Genomic DNA, 13,544 nt, shown 5'->3' with positions numbered 1-13,544 from the left:
GGAACACTCGTACCGGCTGCCAGCGTGCCACGTATCTTACACGATCTCGCATAATAAGTAAGTTACAGTGTTTTTGCGAGTTATAGTGCTGTACGAAAGAAGAGGAAAGTGTTTCTTCCAGTGTATTATAATACCTTGTAAATTATTTTTAGAGATATGTCTAAATATTCGTTCTTAGATTTTTCAGTGAAAGTTCTAAAAGTCTTAAATTAATGTTAGAATTAATATTATTGTGATATTAATATTAAATTATGTAGATGTTGATACTAATATTATTTTATTATTTATTTAATTTTATGAGAAACATTATTAGAATGTTAAAACAACATTAATACAATATTACTTGTAACGACATAGAAAATGTTATTTCAACATTAAACCTCAACACGAAACCTCTAAATCGGTGTCAAAGTTTGTTCATAATGATGTTGCATACAATGTTAAAAACTACATGACATTACTATGTTAATGAATATCATTATAATAACGTTGTGGTAATAATTTTTTGCTTACTGGAAAGAAACACATTTTTTATAAATGTTCAATTTTTTTTTTACAAATGTTTATTTCATTATAACGAATGAAATATTCTTTTACAACCGATAAAACCGACATTCTTTGAATGGATATCATCGAGATAAAATGTGTAAAGAAATGTTTGGCAAAAAATATCAAGAAATCTTTTATACACAAATTTTATGATTTTTTAATATAATTTCATTAATGCAAATATGTAAAAATTTTAAAAATATTCGAAATATTTTTTCTTCTATTTAAAAAAATTTTTAATTATTTAATAGCAAAAATAAAAGAGCTTTTAAACTCAAATTATACCAAATAACAATTCACACTTATGCATATTTATTCGTTTTTTTATCAGTTTAATTTTTGGATAAAGTATTCGTTTTTTTTATCAGTTTAATTTTTGGACAAAGTATTCCAGATTTTAAACTAATTGTTTAAAAATAAACAAATAAGTATTCGAATGAGCGAAATTTGTTGTGTTTTTTACATCTATTTGAAATGTTAAATTTAGAAATGGAATTCCTATTCTATTTATATAAACATTCTGTATAAATAAAATCTTGAGTTTTATAAATTGAGTTGTTTAAATTTCACGTTGTAACATGCAGTTTTTCGCATACCGCGAAATCTCTACAGAACGTATGATGCATAAATTGGATCGATAGTTTAGAACTTTGTGCACAGGAAAGCATATGAATGGATCAAATTGGTTTCGACAATTGAGAGTATACTAAACGAGAGTATATTAAACGTAACGGTTCAGAGTATCTCTATCGGATCTCATACTTTGTGAACTACACTTCGGCAAAGATCAAATCTCTCTGACAATGAAACTCTGATGGACTATTACGTTTAATATACTCTCGATTGTCAGAACAATTTGATCTATTTTGTAATGCTTTTTCGCGCTCAACTTTGTCCAATTTCCGGAGAATGAAAGACTCTTGCACGAATACCTCATTACGAAAGTAAAAAGAATTCAAAAAGAAATTTCAAATATCGTAAAAAAACAATAAAAAACTATTTTGAAAATTAAATTATCAGTTGGAGAATTGGTTCTATTAACATGTTCCGTCCCATATGGTCGCATATGCTCCACTATAAACTTTAAAGCCATTGTGAAATTTTCATTATTTAAATGAGAATTTAAAAAAATTTTTTTGTAAAATTGTATATTGATGTCTAAATATTATGTATAGTACAATTATTATACCATGAGTCGTATACGACCCACGCGGCATAAAGATGTTTTTCCATAATCCTCATTTCAAAGTTTATAAAAAAATAGTAATATTGCAAAATTTGTTATTTTAAAAAATTTATTACATAATCAGCAAAAAATCTTACTATAAAAGTATTGATATTCTATGATGATTCCTGATAAGTTGCTTTTATGCTTACCATGTTTTTGTTACGTCCGGTGGACTTCACGATTCTGTTCTTTCATCGAAACATTTTTTAGAAGTAATCAACGATTAGGTTGAATTTAAAATAAAGAAAACCCAACTCGGATAAGCAAGCAGAGTGGCCTATCGAGATAGCGCTAGGAAAATTTAAATAAAATTTTAATTTACCAGCCTCGGAAATGTAAGAAATTCAATCCACGCGTATCAATGGGTCGTCTCAGAGATTTTGAAATAAGAGCCTTGGTCATTGGGAAATTGACCAAAAGGTAAATACGAGCAGAGCCATAAAATTAATATCGCACGTGCGCTGGATCAATAGGCCATTCTCAATCAAATCGTAGGAGATAAGGAAATCAGGTCGCTCCCACTCTCTACTGGATGGTGAAGCCAAACTTTAAGAAAAAGGGCTTAACCAATTAGAGGTCTAAGACACCCTCTCTTCCTAAAAATCTAACTCCTTGATCCCTAAGAAGGGAATAGTAAAAATTTTTTGATTGATTAAAAGAAATTCCTACCATCCAGAAGGGAGGAGGAGCAAAAATTTTAAAATTACGAGCCGAAAGCGCGGAGACGACAGTTTTTCAACCAATTTTCACACAGTGTGTTAGTCTCAGAGTTTTTCGCTCAGTCAGAGTTACAATTTAATAGAATTTCGAACCAGTCAGTACAATTGCAATCAGTGATAGTTACAAGTGTAAAAAAAAAGAACATCACTGATTTCACGGCGAACCACTTCCTGCCTGCAACTCCGGGGCTCCGGCCTGAACCAGAAAAATTTCAATTTAACGCTCTCCATAAGTAGTAAGTTTTAACTATTTCGAAATCTCCACTCCCCTTTCTCCTTCAATTAACGACCCTGAAACGATCTTTAAGTATTTGAAAAAGACCGAATGACACTATTCTAGTTCCTTTAGAATTTTGCAAGAACTTACTAAAGATAACAAATTTCCAATGATTCGATTCTCTTCTCCGTAACCCTTAATTTATTCGCTCCGGATTTCAGGATTGGAATTCGCGAATAAACCTCCTAAGATCTTTATCCGCTCGTTCGGGATTTCAGTATTGGAATTCACGAGTATTTCCTTAATTTATTCGCTCCGGATTTCAGCATTGGAATTCGCAAATAAAGCTCCCAAGATCTTTATCCGCTCGTTCGGGATTTCAGTATTGGAATTCACGAGTATTTCCTTAATTTATTCGCTCCGGATTTCAGCATTGGAATTCGCGAATAAATCTCCTAAGATCATTCACGTATATTCTCCCACTCCCATTTGATTGCTAACCACAACCTACTCTATATATATATATATATATATATATATATATATTTTCCTTTAGAAAAATCATATCAGGATATTTCACAAAATATAAGGAACAATCCATTAGCAAACCTTACAGATCGTTTCTCAATAAAGATCGTTTTAAAATCCCTGATCAATCATCTGCTTCCTATCATAACTAAACAACGTACTTGTAATTTATTAGTGTCGACTCCCAAATCCCGCTCTAATATTAAGCGTTGGCGGAATCGGCGGAACCGGTGATTAAAGGAAGGGCTGGCTGAATCGATAACTGAATCAATTTCTGGCAGTTCACGCAATAATTCGTCTAGTTTAAATGCTAACACGCCAAAAGACAACAGTACACATTCACTCAACAAATCCCCCTCGATCCCTGCGCCTACTCCCCTATCTCCTCCCCAGCGCCTTCCTCCTTCTTCCCTGACAGCCCTGGCCCGACTTCATCACCATTCTCTGCATCACCTCAACGATCTCCTACCCCTATTTTACCCGAACCTTCTCCCTCACCTTTGATCGAAATGCGATCCCCGTCTCCCATACCTGTAATTATCCTTGACTCTAATCCTCCATCCCCTTCCACCCCATCGGAGTGCTCCGAGTTTCTCGAGAATCCGGAGGATTTCGCAATATGTCCTCCCGACCTTGATGAGGCCTCCCATCACTTTGAGTCCTCCCCAGAGTCCCCCTCTGAACCCCCTTTTTCAGATCCGACATCTGAACCTTCTCCCGTGGACTCCCTAAACCATTTCATATCCCAGTTTCCCCTCCTCAACTTTCCCATACTAGAAGGATCCTTCTGCGTGGGATCTGGTGAAGTCAACCACGAAGAGTTCCTCCATCATCTAAGTACTGCCCCTCCTGATTCAATAATTCCCTGGTATCTCCCTGGATTACTCCTACCTCTAGCCGTTCCCATCCAAGCTCTATTAAGAAAATTTCCGCCGTCCACCATCCAGTTCGATGACCTTTGACCTCTGTTCCTTCCCTGAAATACTCCTTTAGATTTTTGTTTAAATAGGAAAATTGTAAAATCCAGCCAGGATATAGCCTCCTCAACTCCTTTTATTTATTCCTGGCTGATGTCCTCCGTATTAATGTAACACCAGCGAATTTACATATTCACACACACACACACACACACACACACACACACACACACACACACACACACACACACACACACACACACACTACTCGCACATTAAAGATGTTCTTGTAAACCCGTTAATGATAATTTTGAATAAATTTTAATTTATAATAAAGGGATAAATTTATTTGCATCTTCCCACACTCATCATTTTTATTTCCAATATCGCACAAGGTCCCGTCCCGTGTAAAAGAGATTAGATTCTCTTACTGAAAAGGGACCAACGGGTGCATCGGCCTAAGACACTCACAGTGTTAAAGGGACCATTCTGGTCACTGACCTGTCCCAGGACAGTGCGCTCGACCTCGACCCCACACACGCCCGAAAGTGTGTCACCGGGTAAGTAGGTTACGTTCTTCCAGATGGCCTGACCTCTCAAGGGTCTGGACGTAACATACTGAATGAAATTTTGGGGGGCTCGTACGGGATTGAAATGTGCGATCTTGGAAACCGGAATGAGTGACGGGACTCGAAGTAAAATCAAAAAGGACGAAGTAGAAGATCTTTATAAAACTGCGTTAGAGCGATATAGTAAACCGAAAAATATTCGATCTATTTCTACTCCTTTACACACATCTACCCCTAAAGCAACATCTAAACAAGTCCAAATTATCGAAGAAAATCCTTCCGATTTAATAGCCCGCTAAACATGTAACTTTCTGGTAACGTCACATTTCGACTGTAATTAAGCAAATTTGAAACGTTTACATGTAACGGTAATAAAAAGTTCCGTAAACGTCTGAAATTAACGTTTTATTAGTGTCAGTTCGTAGAACGTACCAGAAACGTTGCTTTTCCGCATTTAATTTGTCAATTCGGAACGTCACAAATGAAATATTTTGTAAAGTTCAAGTAACATTTCGTATGAAACGTTTTCTTTGCAACTTTATAAACGTTGCTTCAATGCTAGCATTTACTATGTTTCTAAAACATTCATTTCGCTACGTACTTTAAACGTTTCATTCAAAACGTAAACTTTGAAAAACATTTCATTTCGCATTAACGTTATAAATGCGACATTATTAAAAGATTTAATTTTGCAGCCTCGTAAAGTCAACTCGCAATTTATCGTTGATAAATGGTCATAACTTTTTAACAAATTGCAATTTTGCAACAAATAAGTCTCAAAATATTACTCCTATTATTATAATTGTTTGATTGCGACCACTGGCGGCCTCCGCGTATCAGAAAGTAAAGGAACATACTGATGAACGCGGCAAATGTCGCGCGCTACAAGCGGTTGCCACTCACCGTTTTGCTTTCTTGTTTCGCGCGTTATGATTGGTCGCTTGAGTTGCGACAAGGCGCGTGTATCGAGCAGTCGGGGGGTCTTGCCGCGTAGTGTGCAAACGTGTTGTGTTACAATCTTCTCGTATAATTAATTGTGTGCCGGTTGGTTTGTGCATTAATAAAGTTTTCAAGTATATAATAGCGTTTTCGACGTGATCGAATTCAAAACCTGGCTAACCTGGGTTGGATTCGGTCGTCAAAAACGCAATAATTCTGACATTATATTGCCCTCCCGCAAGGACGCTTCCTGCATAATTAACGCCCGGATAAGCGTATATTTCTTACAAAAAAGATCTATGACATCGCACACTCAGACTCCTGTTGCTAAGGGGAATCAGCATCAGCTACATGAGGTAAGTAACAAACTTATTTATAACCTATACTAACCTAAAAATAATTAATATTTAACGTTTTAGAAAACTTATTGTTCCAAGTGCACACTCGCGCGAGCGAATTAGTAGAAAAAAATATGGGAAAAATAAATAAATGTTTTGTGTCCAAAAGACATATGCGTCGAATAGTCAGAAAAGAATTATTAGAAACTTTGTTGGTAAATCACAAATTAATTAAAATAAATGATAAATCACAAACTAAAACTGCATTCCAGTCAGCAACGCAAAAAGGAAATAAAAATGAAATAAATATTGAACAATTTGCACATACCGAAAATCAGTGTACTGCAGCATTTCCAACAGAAATAGATGAGGAAGAATCTATAAGATATATTGAAACGCTCGTCGATGATGATTTTCAATTACATAAATGTAACATAGAATTTGACGATAAAGTTTCATCTGTGACTGAAGAGTTTGCACTTGATGCCACTAAACAATGGGTTCTGAAATATAGACATTTATTAAGCCAACGGGCCATTAACGATATGTTGCAAATTTTACGAGTGCCATATCCAAAGTTTCCTGCAGACTCGCGTATTCTTTTAAAAACACCAAATTCGTGCCCCTATGAAATAATTAATATGCCCCCCGGTTTCTACTGTCACATCGGTATAGAGAATACAATTCGTAGACTCATCAATGACAGTATTAATATGCACAATTTCTTATTTCAAAATTCAGAACCAGTGTTACCTATTAGTATAAACATAGACGGATTACCTATTTCAAACAGTTCAAAAAGTCAATTTTGGCCAATTTTGATTTCTCTAGATGTAGATTCAGTTAGTCAAAATGCGTCAAAACCTTTTGTAGCTGGAATTTACCACGGGCACACAAAACCAGCTGATGTTAATCAATTTTTAAGTGAATTTGTTACAGAATTTAAACATTTGCAAGATAATGGATTTAACATATGCAATAAAACTGTTAAAATAAAGGCCAGTAAATTACTTTGCGATGCTCCTGCTAAATCATTCGTTTTATGTACGAAAGGTCACACGGGATATTACAGTTGCACAAAATGTACTCAAAGTGGTACCTTTATTAATAACCGACTAGCTTTCCCAGATATCAATGTAGACTTACGAACTGATGCAAGTTTTAAAAACAAATTAGATGATGAATTTCATAAAGGTACAACTCCTCTTGAAAATATTAACATCGGGTTAGTTTCGCAAATACCCCTTGATGGTATGCATCTGGTATTTCTCGGTGTAATGAAAAAACTGATAACGTTTTGGGTACGAGGACCAAAAAACATTCGCTTCACTGACGATGAGAAAAAAGCCATTAACGATCAAATATTATTTTTAAAGAATTATGTACCTAAAGATTTTGGCCGCTTACCAAGAAGCTTAGATGACATAGAGTACTTTAAAGCTGCTGAACTAAGACAATTGTTGTTGTACATTGGACCGATCGTTTTACAAAATATGAGAAACAAGAATATGTATACACATTTTATGACATTATCATGCGCTATTCGCATTTTATGTAGTCCTGCATTATATTCAGTTTATAATGATTATGCTTTGCAACTTATTCAGTATTTTGTTCAAAAATATTCAGTTCTTTATGGTCCTGAGTTCATCAATCACAACGTACACGGCCTCATTCATTTACCTGCAGACTGCTTGTTGCACGGTCCACTTGATACATTTAGTTGTTTCAAATATGAAAATTTTCTGTACGAAATAAAACGAAAAATTAAAACAACAAAACACCCCTTACAATAAATTTGTAACAGACTAAAGGAAGAAGAGCAGAAAAAGAAACAGGACGACAAGACTTATCCGATTTTACATCAACAAAGTAAAGTGCAAATTATTGATAAGGAAAGATGTATATTCTACAAAAAAGTGGATATTGGAAAGTATGAATTCAGCACAGAAAATAAAGAAAATTGCGTCATGCTTAGAGACAAGTCTGTACTATGCGTAGACGGTATTTTCCAAAACACTAACACACTGGAAATGTTCATAACGGGAAGAAAGTTTACAGAATCAACAACGTTTTTTAAGTCACCCTGTTCTTCTGAACTATTTAATGTAGAACAGGTACAAAATATTTCTGAAGATACGTATACTGTTAATATTAACGAAATTTAAGCAAAATGTGTAAAATTTCCGCACGAAAATAGTTTATAATTATGCCATTAATTCATACACAATAATAACAAATATTTAATAGTAGTAATATTTAATAACAGTAATTAATAATAATATTTAATAATTAATTAATAATTACACAAAGAATCTCTGCCATTTAATTTTAATTAATATATAATACATCAATATAAAACCAGTAAATAAATTATACTTTGAATTTAAATATAAATTTTAATATAAAATTGAGTTAATATAATTATATGGTATACAATAAGAAGGTACTTTCACATTTTGCATTTACTTATTCTGATATTTTTATTTATTTTTATTACAAATAAAATTTGTGTTATTTCAGTTTATTTGGTCTGTAGTCGAATTTGCGGAGAATTTCGAAGAATCGACTGCAGTAGAAGTCGTCCCGACAACATGGGTAACAATTTTAAACAACGAAATTACATGCAAATGGCCTGGGAAAAACATCCGCAGGGCAATCAACAAACGAACAGCCCCATTAAGTTCTTGGGAAACTTGGAATATAAGAAACATCTTTTTCCAAACTGGTAATCTTTATTGTAATTAATATTACTATTTTTATTTCAAAATACTTGTAAATATATGTAACGATATGTATATACATATATATATATATATATGAATAATTTTAATTGACAGATGAATATCAGACTGCCGTAGATTTCGCAAAAAGAAAAACAAAAACTGATACAGATACGTCAGTGCCAGAAACTGGCCGAAGCAAAAGGAGAGTAAAAAAGAAGAGCCAAAATGATTACACGAGCGACTTCAGCGATAATTCCCAAAATCATAGAATGACACCACCTCCGATGCTGTCTACCGTATTTGGTACGTTAGTAGTGCATTATTAATAGAACTAAATTAAGTAGTGCATTACGTTACCAATAGAACTGAATTCAGGAATTTAATTTTAATTTGTAAAGGGATACGAGTGGATATAATTTGACCACGTTCGAAATGGCCACGGGTAAATTTGACCACGTTCGAAATGGCCACGTTCGAAACGGCCACGTTCGGAATGGCCACGGAATGTTGGAAGCACTATCCCCTTACACACGCACTCACACACACACACACACACACCACACACACACACACACGCACACACACACACACACACACACACACACGGGGGGGGGGTGCAAGGGGAGCCTTCGGCATCCCTCCCGCACCCACCCCGTCCCCCTCGCTTCGCGTGAAAAGTTGTGTGGCCGTTTCGAACGCGTGGCCGTTTCGAACGTGGCCATTTCGAACGTGGTCAAATTTACCCGTGGCCATTTCGGACGCTCCCAAGGGATACAGTCAGGATTTTTCATATTTTTTATTTGCACATTTTATTATATAGACACACTTTACCATGCCATAATACAGGGTGTTTCATTTTAATCTAACCAGGCGAATATTTCCAACGCTGTTGAGTTTAGAGAAAAATGTTTCAGACAAAAGTTATAGGGTTCGAAGGGGGACATAAGATGGCACCATTGGTTTGACTTTGAAGAGTTATTTGAAGATCACATGAAGGTCACTTTCAATTTCTTAAATGGAACCTACATTTTCTCATTACATATTCTTGTAGCTTATCTCGAGAGCTTTCCAAAACACTATAATAAACAATTTTTTTATTGAGTACTTTTCGAGTTATGAGGCTTGAAATCATTTCTTAATTTTACATAAACCATAAAATATCTAGTAAAATATTCATTTTTTGATTATCTTACCTTAATGCTTTTATGTAGAAATTAATGAGAGGAATCAATTAGTGTAAAGAAAACATACAGTTGTTTTTAAGAAAAAATATGTAATTTGCAATTAACAATTACATATTTTTTCTTAAAAACAACTGTATGTTTTCTTTACACCAATTGATTTCTCTCATTATTTTCTACATGAAAGCATTAAGGTAAGATAATCAAAAAATGAATATTTTACTAGATATTTTATGGTTTGTGTAAAATTAAGAAATGATTTTAAGCCTCATAACTCGAAAAGTACTCAATAAAAAAATATTTTATTATAATGTTTTGGAAAGCTCTCGAGATAAGCTACAAGAATATGTAATAAGAAAATGTAGATTCCGTTTAAGAAATTGAAAGTGATCTTCATGTGATCTTCAAATAACTCTTCAAAGTCAAACCAATAGTATCATCTTATGTGCCCCTTCGAACCCTACAACTTTTGTTTGAAACATTTTTCTCTAAACTCAACAGCGTTGGAAATATTCGCCTGGCTAGATTAAAATGAAACACCCTGTATATAGTCACAAACAATTTTGAATTTTTAAACCACTGAAAACATCTAGAAAAATGAAAATATGCCGTTTATAACCACGAATATCGATTCCGGCTAACTATGCACAATTTTATACATTTTCACTTCACAATTTTTTCCAACACTTCTGGCTATGTAATGATGCAAACATAAGCCATTACAAATTTGTAGACACTTTAAAGTACTTAAAAAATAAAAGTATTTAACAAAAATTTAAAAAATCGACATTATCTAAACACCTGTAACTTAATTTTAGAAATTTGATCTTTAAAATTGTTCGCGAATCACGAGTTTCAATCATTCCATTTTGATCTGCATAAGCAGAGATGATTGAGCGAAAAGTAATAAGAATTAATACACACTGTTATTTCTTGTAACATATTACGGTTTTAAAAATAGTAAGTTAAATTTTTTAAATATATAAATAAGAAAGTAAAAATGTATAATATAAATTCCTATATGAAATAAAAATAATATAAATATTATATTTTTTGTAATCAAGTAATTCTAATTTTGTTAAGTGTTGGTTAAAAATACGTTTACGTAATACATAAATAGCCTCTATTCAGTCTTACAAGTGAATACAGAAGTGAATATTTTGCAACGATTAGATGAGTCTTTTTGCTAAATATTTATCTTTCAGATCCTGCAATCGAACGTAGACAATCAAGTGAAGTTACAACACAAAAATCTGCAGCAAAAAAAAAAAAAAAAAAAAAAAATATATAAGTATAAATAAATATAATGTTTTTCTGATACATTAATTTCATATTTATTTAGATCAACAATAACGATAATAAAGAAAATCAATAGATCAAGATGAATAGGGGTTATGAATCGTACAATAATAAAAAATACTGTAGATCTTGAATACAACGGAGTATTGAACGTATATATATGTATATTTAACATTCAATACACGATTTATTGGTCGTAGTAATCTACGATAATAAAAATATATTTTAATATATCAAGATTTACTTTCCGAAGTACATTTATAACATAAATATTTTAATTCAACAGATTTAGGTCCGCAAAATATTACTGGAAACGCATCTCCAATTCCGATAAGAAATAATTTATTCGCAGGAAACGTAATCAATTCCGATAAGAAATAACTTATTCGCAGGAAACGTAATTTTGAAGATTTCCATCAGGTATCAATATTTATGATATTATATATTCATTACTTACAACAACTACACAAAAATACAACAGCAACAATAATAACAATAAAAGTATGTAATAATATTTAATTGTAATTTTACAGATAGCCAGAATATAATTAAGATTTTAGAGAACACGATAGAGATTAAAAAGCTATTAAGACAACAAAATGAATTTGTTGAGCAATTAAACAAAAAAACGACGAATCAGTAATATTTGCAGCAGCAGGTGCAAGACATAATAATTTTTCGACTATCCCTACAAAACCATTTAAAAAGCACCGAAAATTGCTGCAGTATGACACTTCATTGAAGAATGATGAAGATGGAAAAAAACAACTGGTAATAGTATATACACTACCCGTCAATGATTCGCCCCCCTAGGAAATAGAGACGGCGCTATAGATTTTTTATAATTTATCTATAGCGTCGTCTTTATTTCCTAGCAGGAATGGGAACGAATCATTGACGGATAGTGTACATTCCCCACTTACTTATTTATACAATTAAAATATAATTGCATCGTATATTCAATTAGACATGTAAATTAAAAAAGATTGAAAAAATGTAAATAACTTGTATGATGTCGATACTCAGAGAATTGTGCGGCCGAAAATACTTTTAACATAATTGAATATTTTAACTTAATTTTACTGTACATATATACTGATATATATGTACGTGCTACAATGTTACAAAAACGTTTTTGCAACAGAATATTGTTTAGCGGGTATTGTGAGGTTTAAAGTAAAATCAAGGCATATTAACAGCAGAACGTATAAATGTTATATTCATTACGTTCCTAATGGTAATGGGATAAATTCCAATAAAGGTTACTGTTGCAATTGTGCAAATGGTCTACGAACAATTGGTAGTTGCTCACACGTTGCAGCACTTTTGTACCATTTATCTAATGGCAGATATTTATCTGATGTAATTCGACCTGCACATGTGCTAACAAACCTTTTTGACATTGATAATATATGTCCCGTTATCGATGAAGATAGTGATGAAGATTAAGGATGACCAACAACAAAATACGTACGTATAATACAATACAATTTACTCAGCAATGAAGCATGCATTATTTTGTTAAAAGTAATGTAATTATTAACTATTATTAAATTATTGCAGCCTATCTAAAAAAGACGGATTGGATGAGATAAAATAATTATTAACTACTGGTAAAATGACATTGCTCTATTCAGTGTTCTGAAAGTATTAATATTGGAAAAAGATTATCTCATACAATATAACAAGAAGCTCAATGACAAACAGCTTTCAAAGCGGAACAGTGTTTATAGGGCTAATGGCGAAGATTCACTGTAAAAAAAATTTAACGCGCTATTCATGGGACCTCAAGGGTAGTGTGGAAGTCCATGAAAAATGGACGATTTATGGTTTTTTTTTTATTTTTCAACATGGCGTACTACTAGAAAAAATCCAAAAAAATACATTTTTAAGATTCTAATGGCATTACCTATCTAAACATTAGTCAACGTACAGGGCAAAGCCTGCATACGTAAAAAATCTTTTTTTAATAATCCTTATTTAATAAAAATTGAATTCAATAAAATTCGAATAGTCAAAAAAATCATTTGACAAGACAAAAAAAATAACCTCGACGTGGTGTCGAACCAGAAACCTTTTTCTTACCGGGAAGGTACGCTACTGATGTACGCTACCTTTGCCTTGAATGATGTTTGGATAGGTAATGCCATTAGAGTCTCCATGTGTAATGTACATTGACCTATCGTCGAATCATGTGTGTCATTTTTGTGTGTGTATAATGTATTATTTTCTGATCCAAACAAAGAAAAAATGATTCTGACGTTTTAAAACCGGAACATAGTCAAAATTGCGTTAGAAACATTAAATTTTTTTTCGAGATTATGTTGTCCCTAA

At 33.0% G+C, this 13,544-nt stretch overlaps 2 protein-coding genes across 2 annotated transcripts in view; one reads left to right on the top strand and one right to left on the bottom strand.

The window, feature by feature from the left end:
• LOC105251729 (probable multidrug resistance-associated protein lethal(2)03659) overlaps positions 1–13,544 on the bottom strand; it is a 469,824-nt gene that overhangs the window by 439,213 nt on the left and 17,067 nt on the right. The gene's annotated exons all lie outside the window — the stretch shown is intronic.
• On the top strand, positions 8,429–11,502 carry LOC105258459. Its single transcript, XM_025414603.1, has 5 exons — positions 8,429–8,450; positions 8,528–8,732; positions 8,845–9,033; positions 11,117–11,169; positions 11,497–11,502. Exons 1-5 carry the CDS (start codon positions 8,433–8,435, stop codon positions 11,500–11,502), a joined length of 471 nt encoding a protein of 156 aa, XP_025270388.1. The 5' UTR covers positions 8,429–8,432.

Source organism: Camponotus floridanus, unplaced genomic scaffold, assembly GCF_003227725.1.
Source record: "Camponotus floridanus strain SB8 unplaced genomic scaffold, Cflo_v7.5 scaffold85, whole genome shotgun sequence".
Lineage (NCBI taxonomy): Eukaryota > Metazoa > Arthropoda > Insecta > Hymenoptera > Formicidae > Camponotus > Camponotus floridanus.
The sequence above is the reverse complement of the archived record's forward strand: the minus strand, read 5'-3'. Positions and strand labels throughout refer to the sequence as shown.

Bases quoted from the DNA above. Each gene is read 5' to 3' on its own strand.
- LOC105258459 (XM_025414603.1), top strand. The intron at 8,733-8,844 runs GTAATCTTTATT...TTTAATTGACAG, and splicing joins AAACATCTTTTTCCAAACTG to ATGAATATCAGACTGCCGTA. The intron at 9,034-11,116 runs GTACGTTAGTAG...TTTATCTTTCAG, and splicing joins GATGCTGTCTACCGTATTTG to ATCCTGCAATCGAACGTAGA.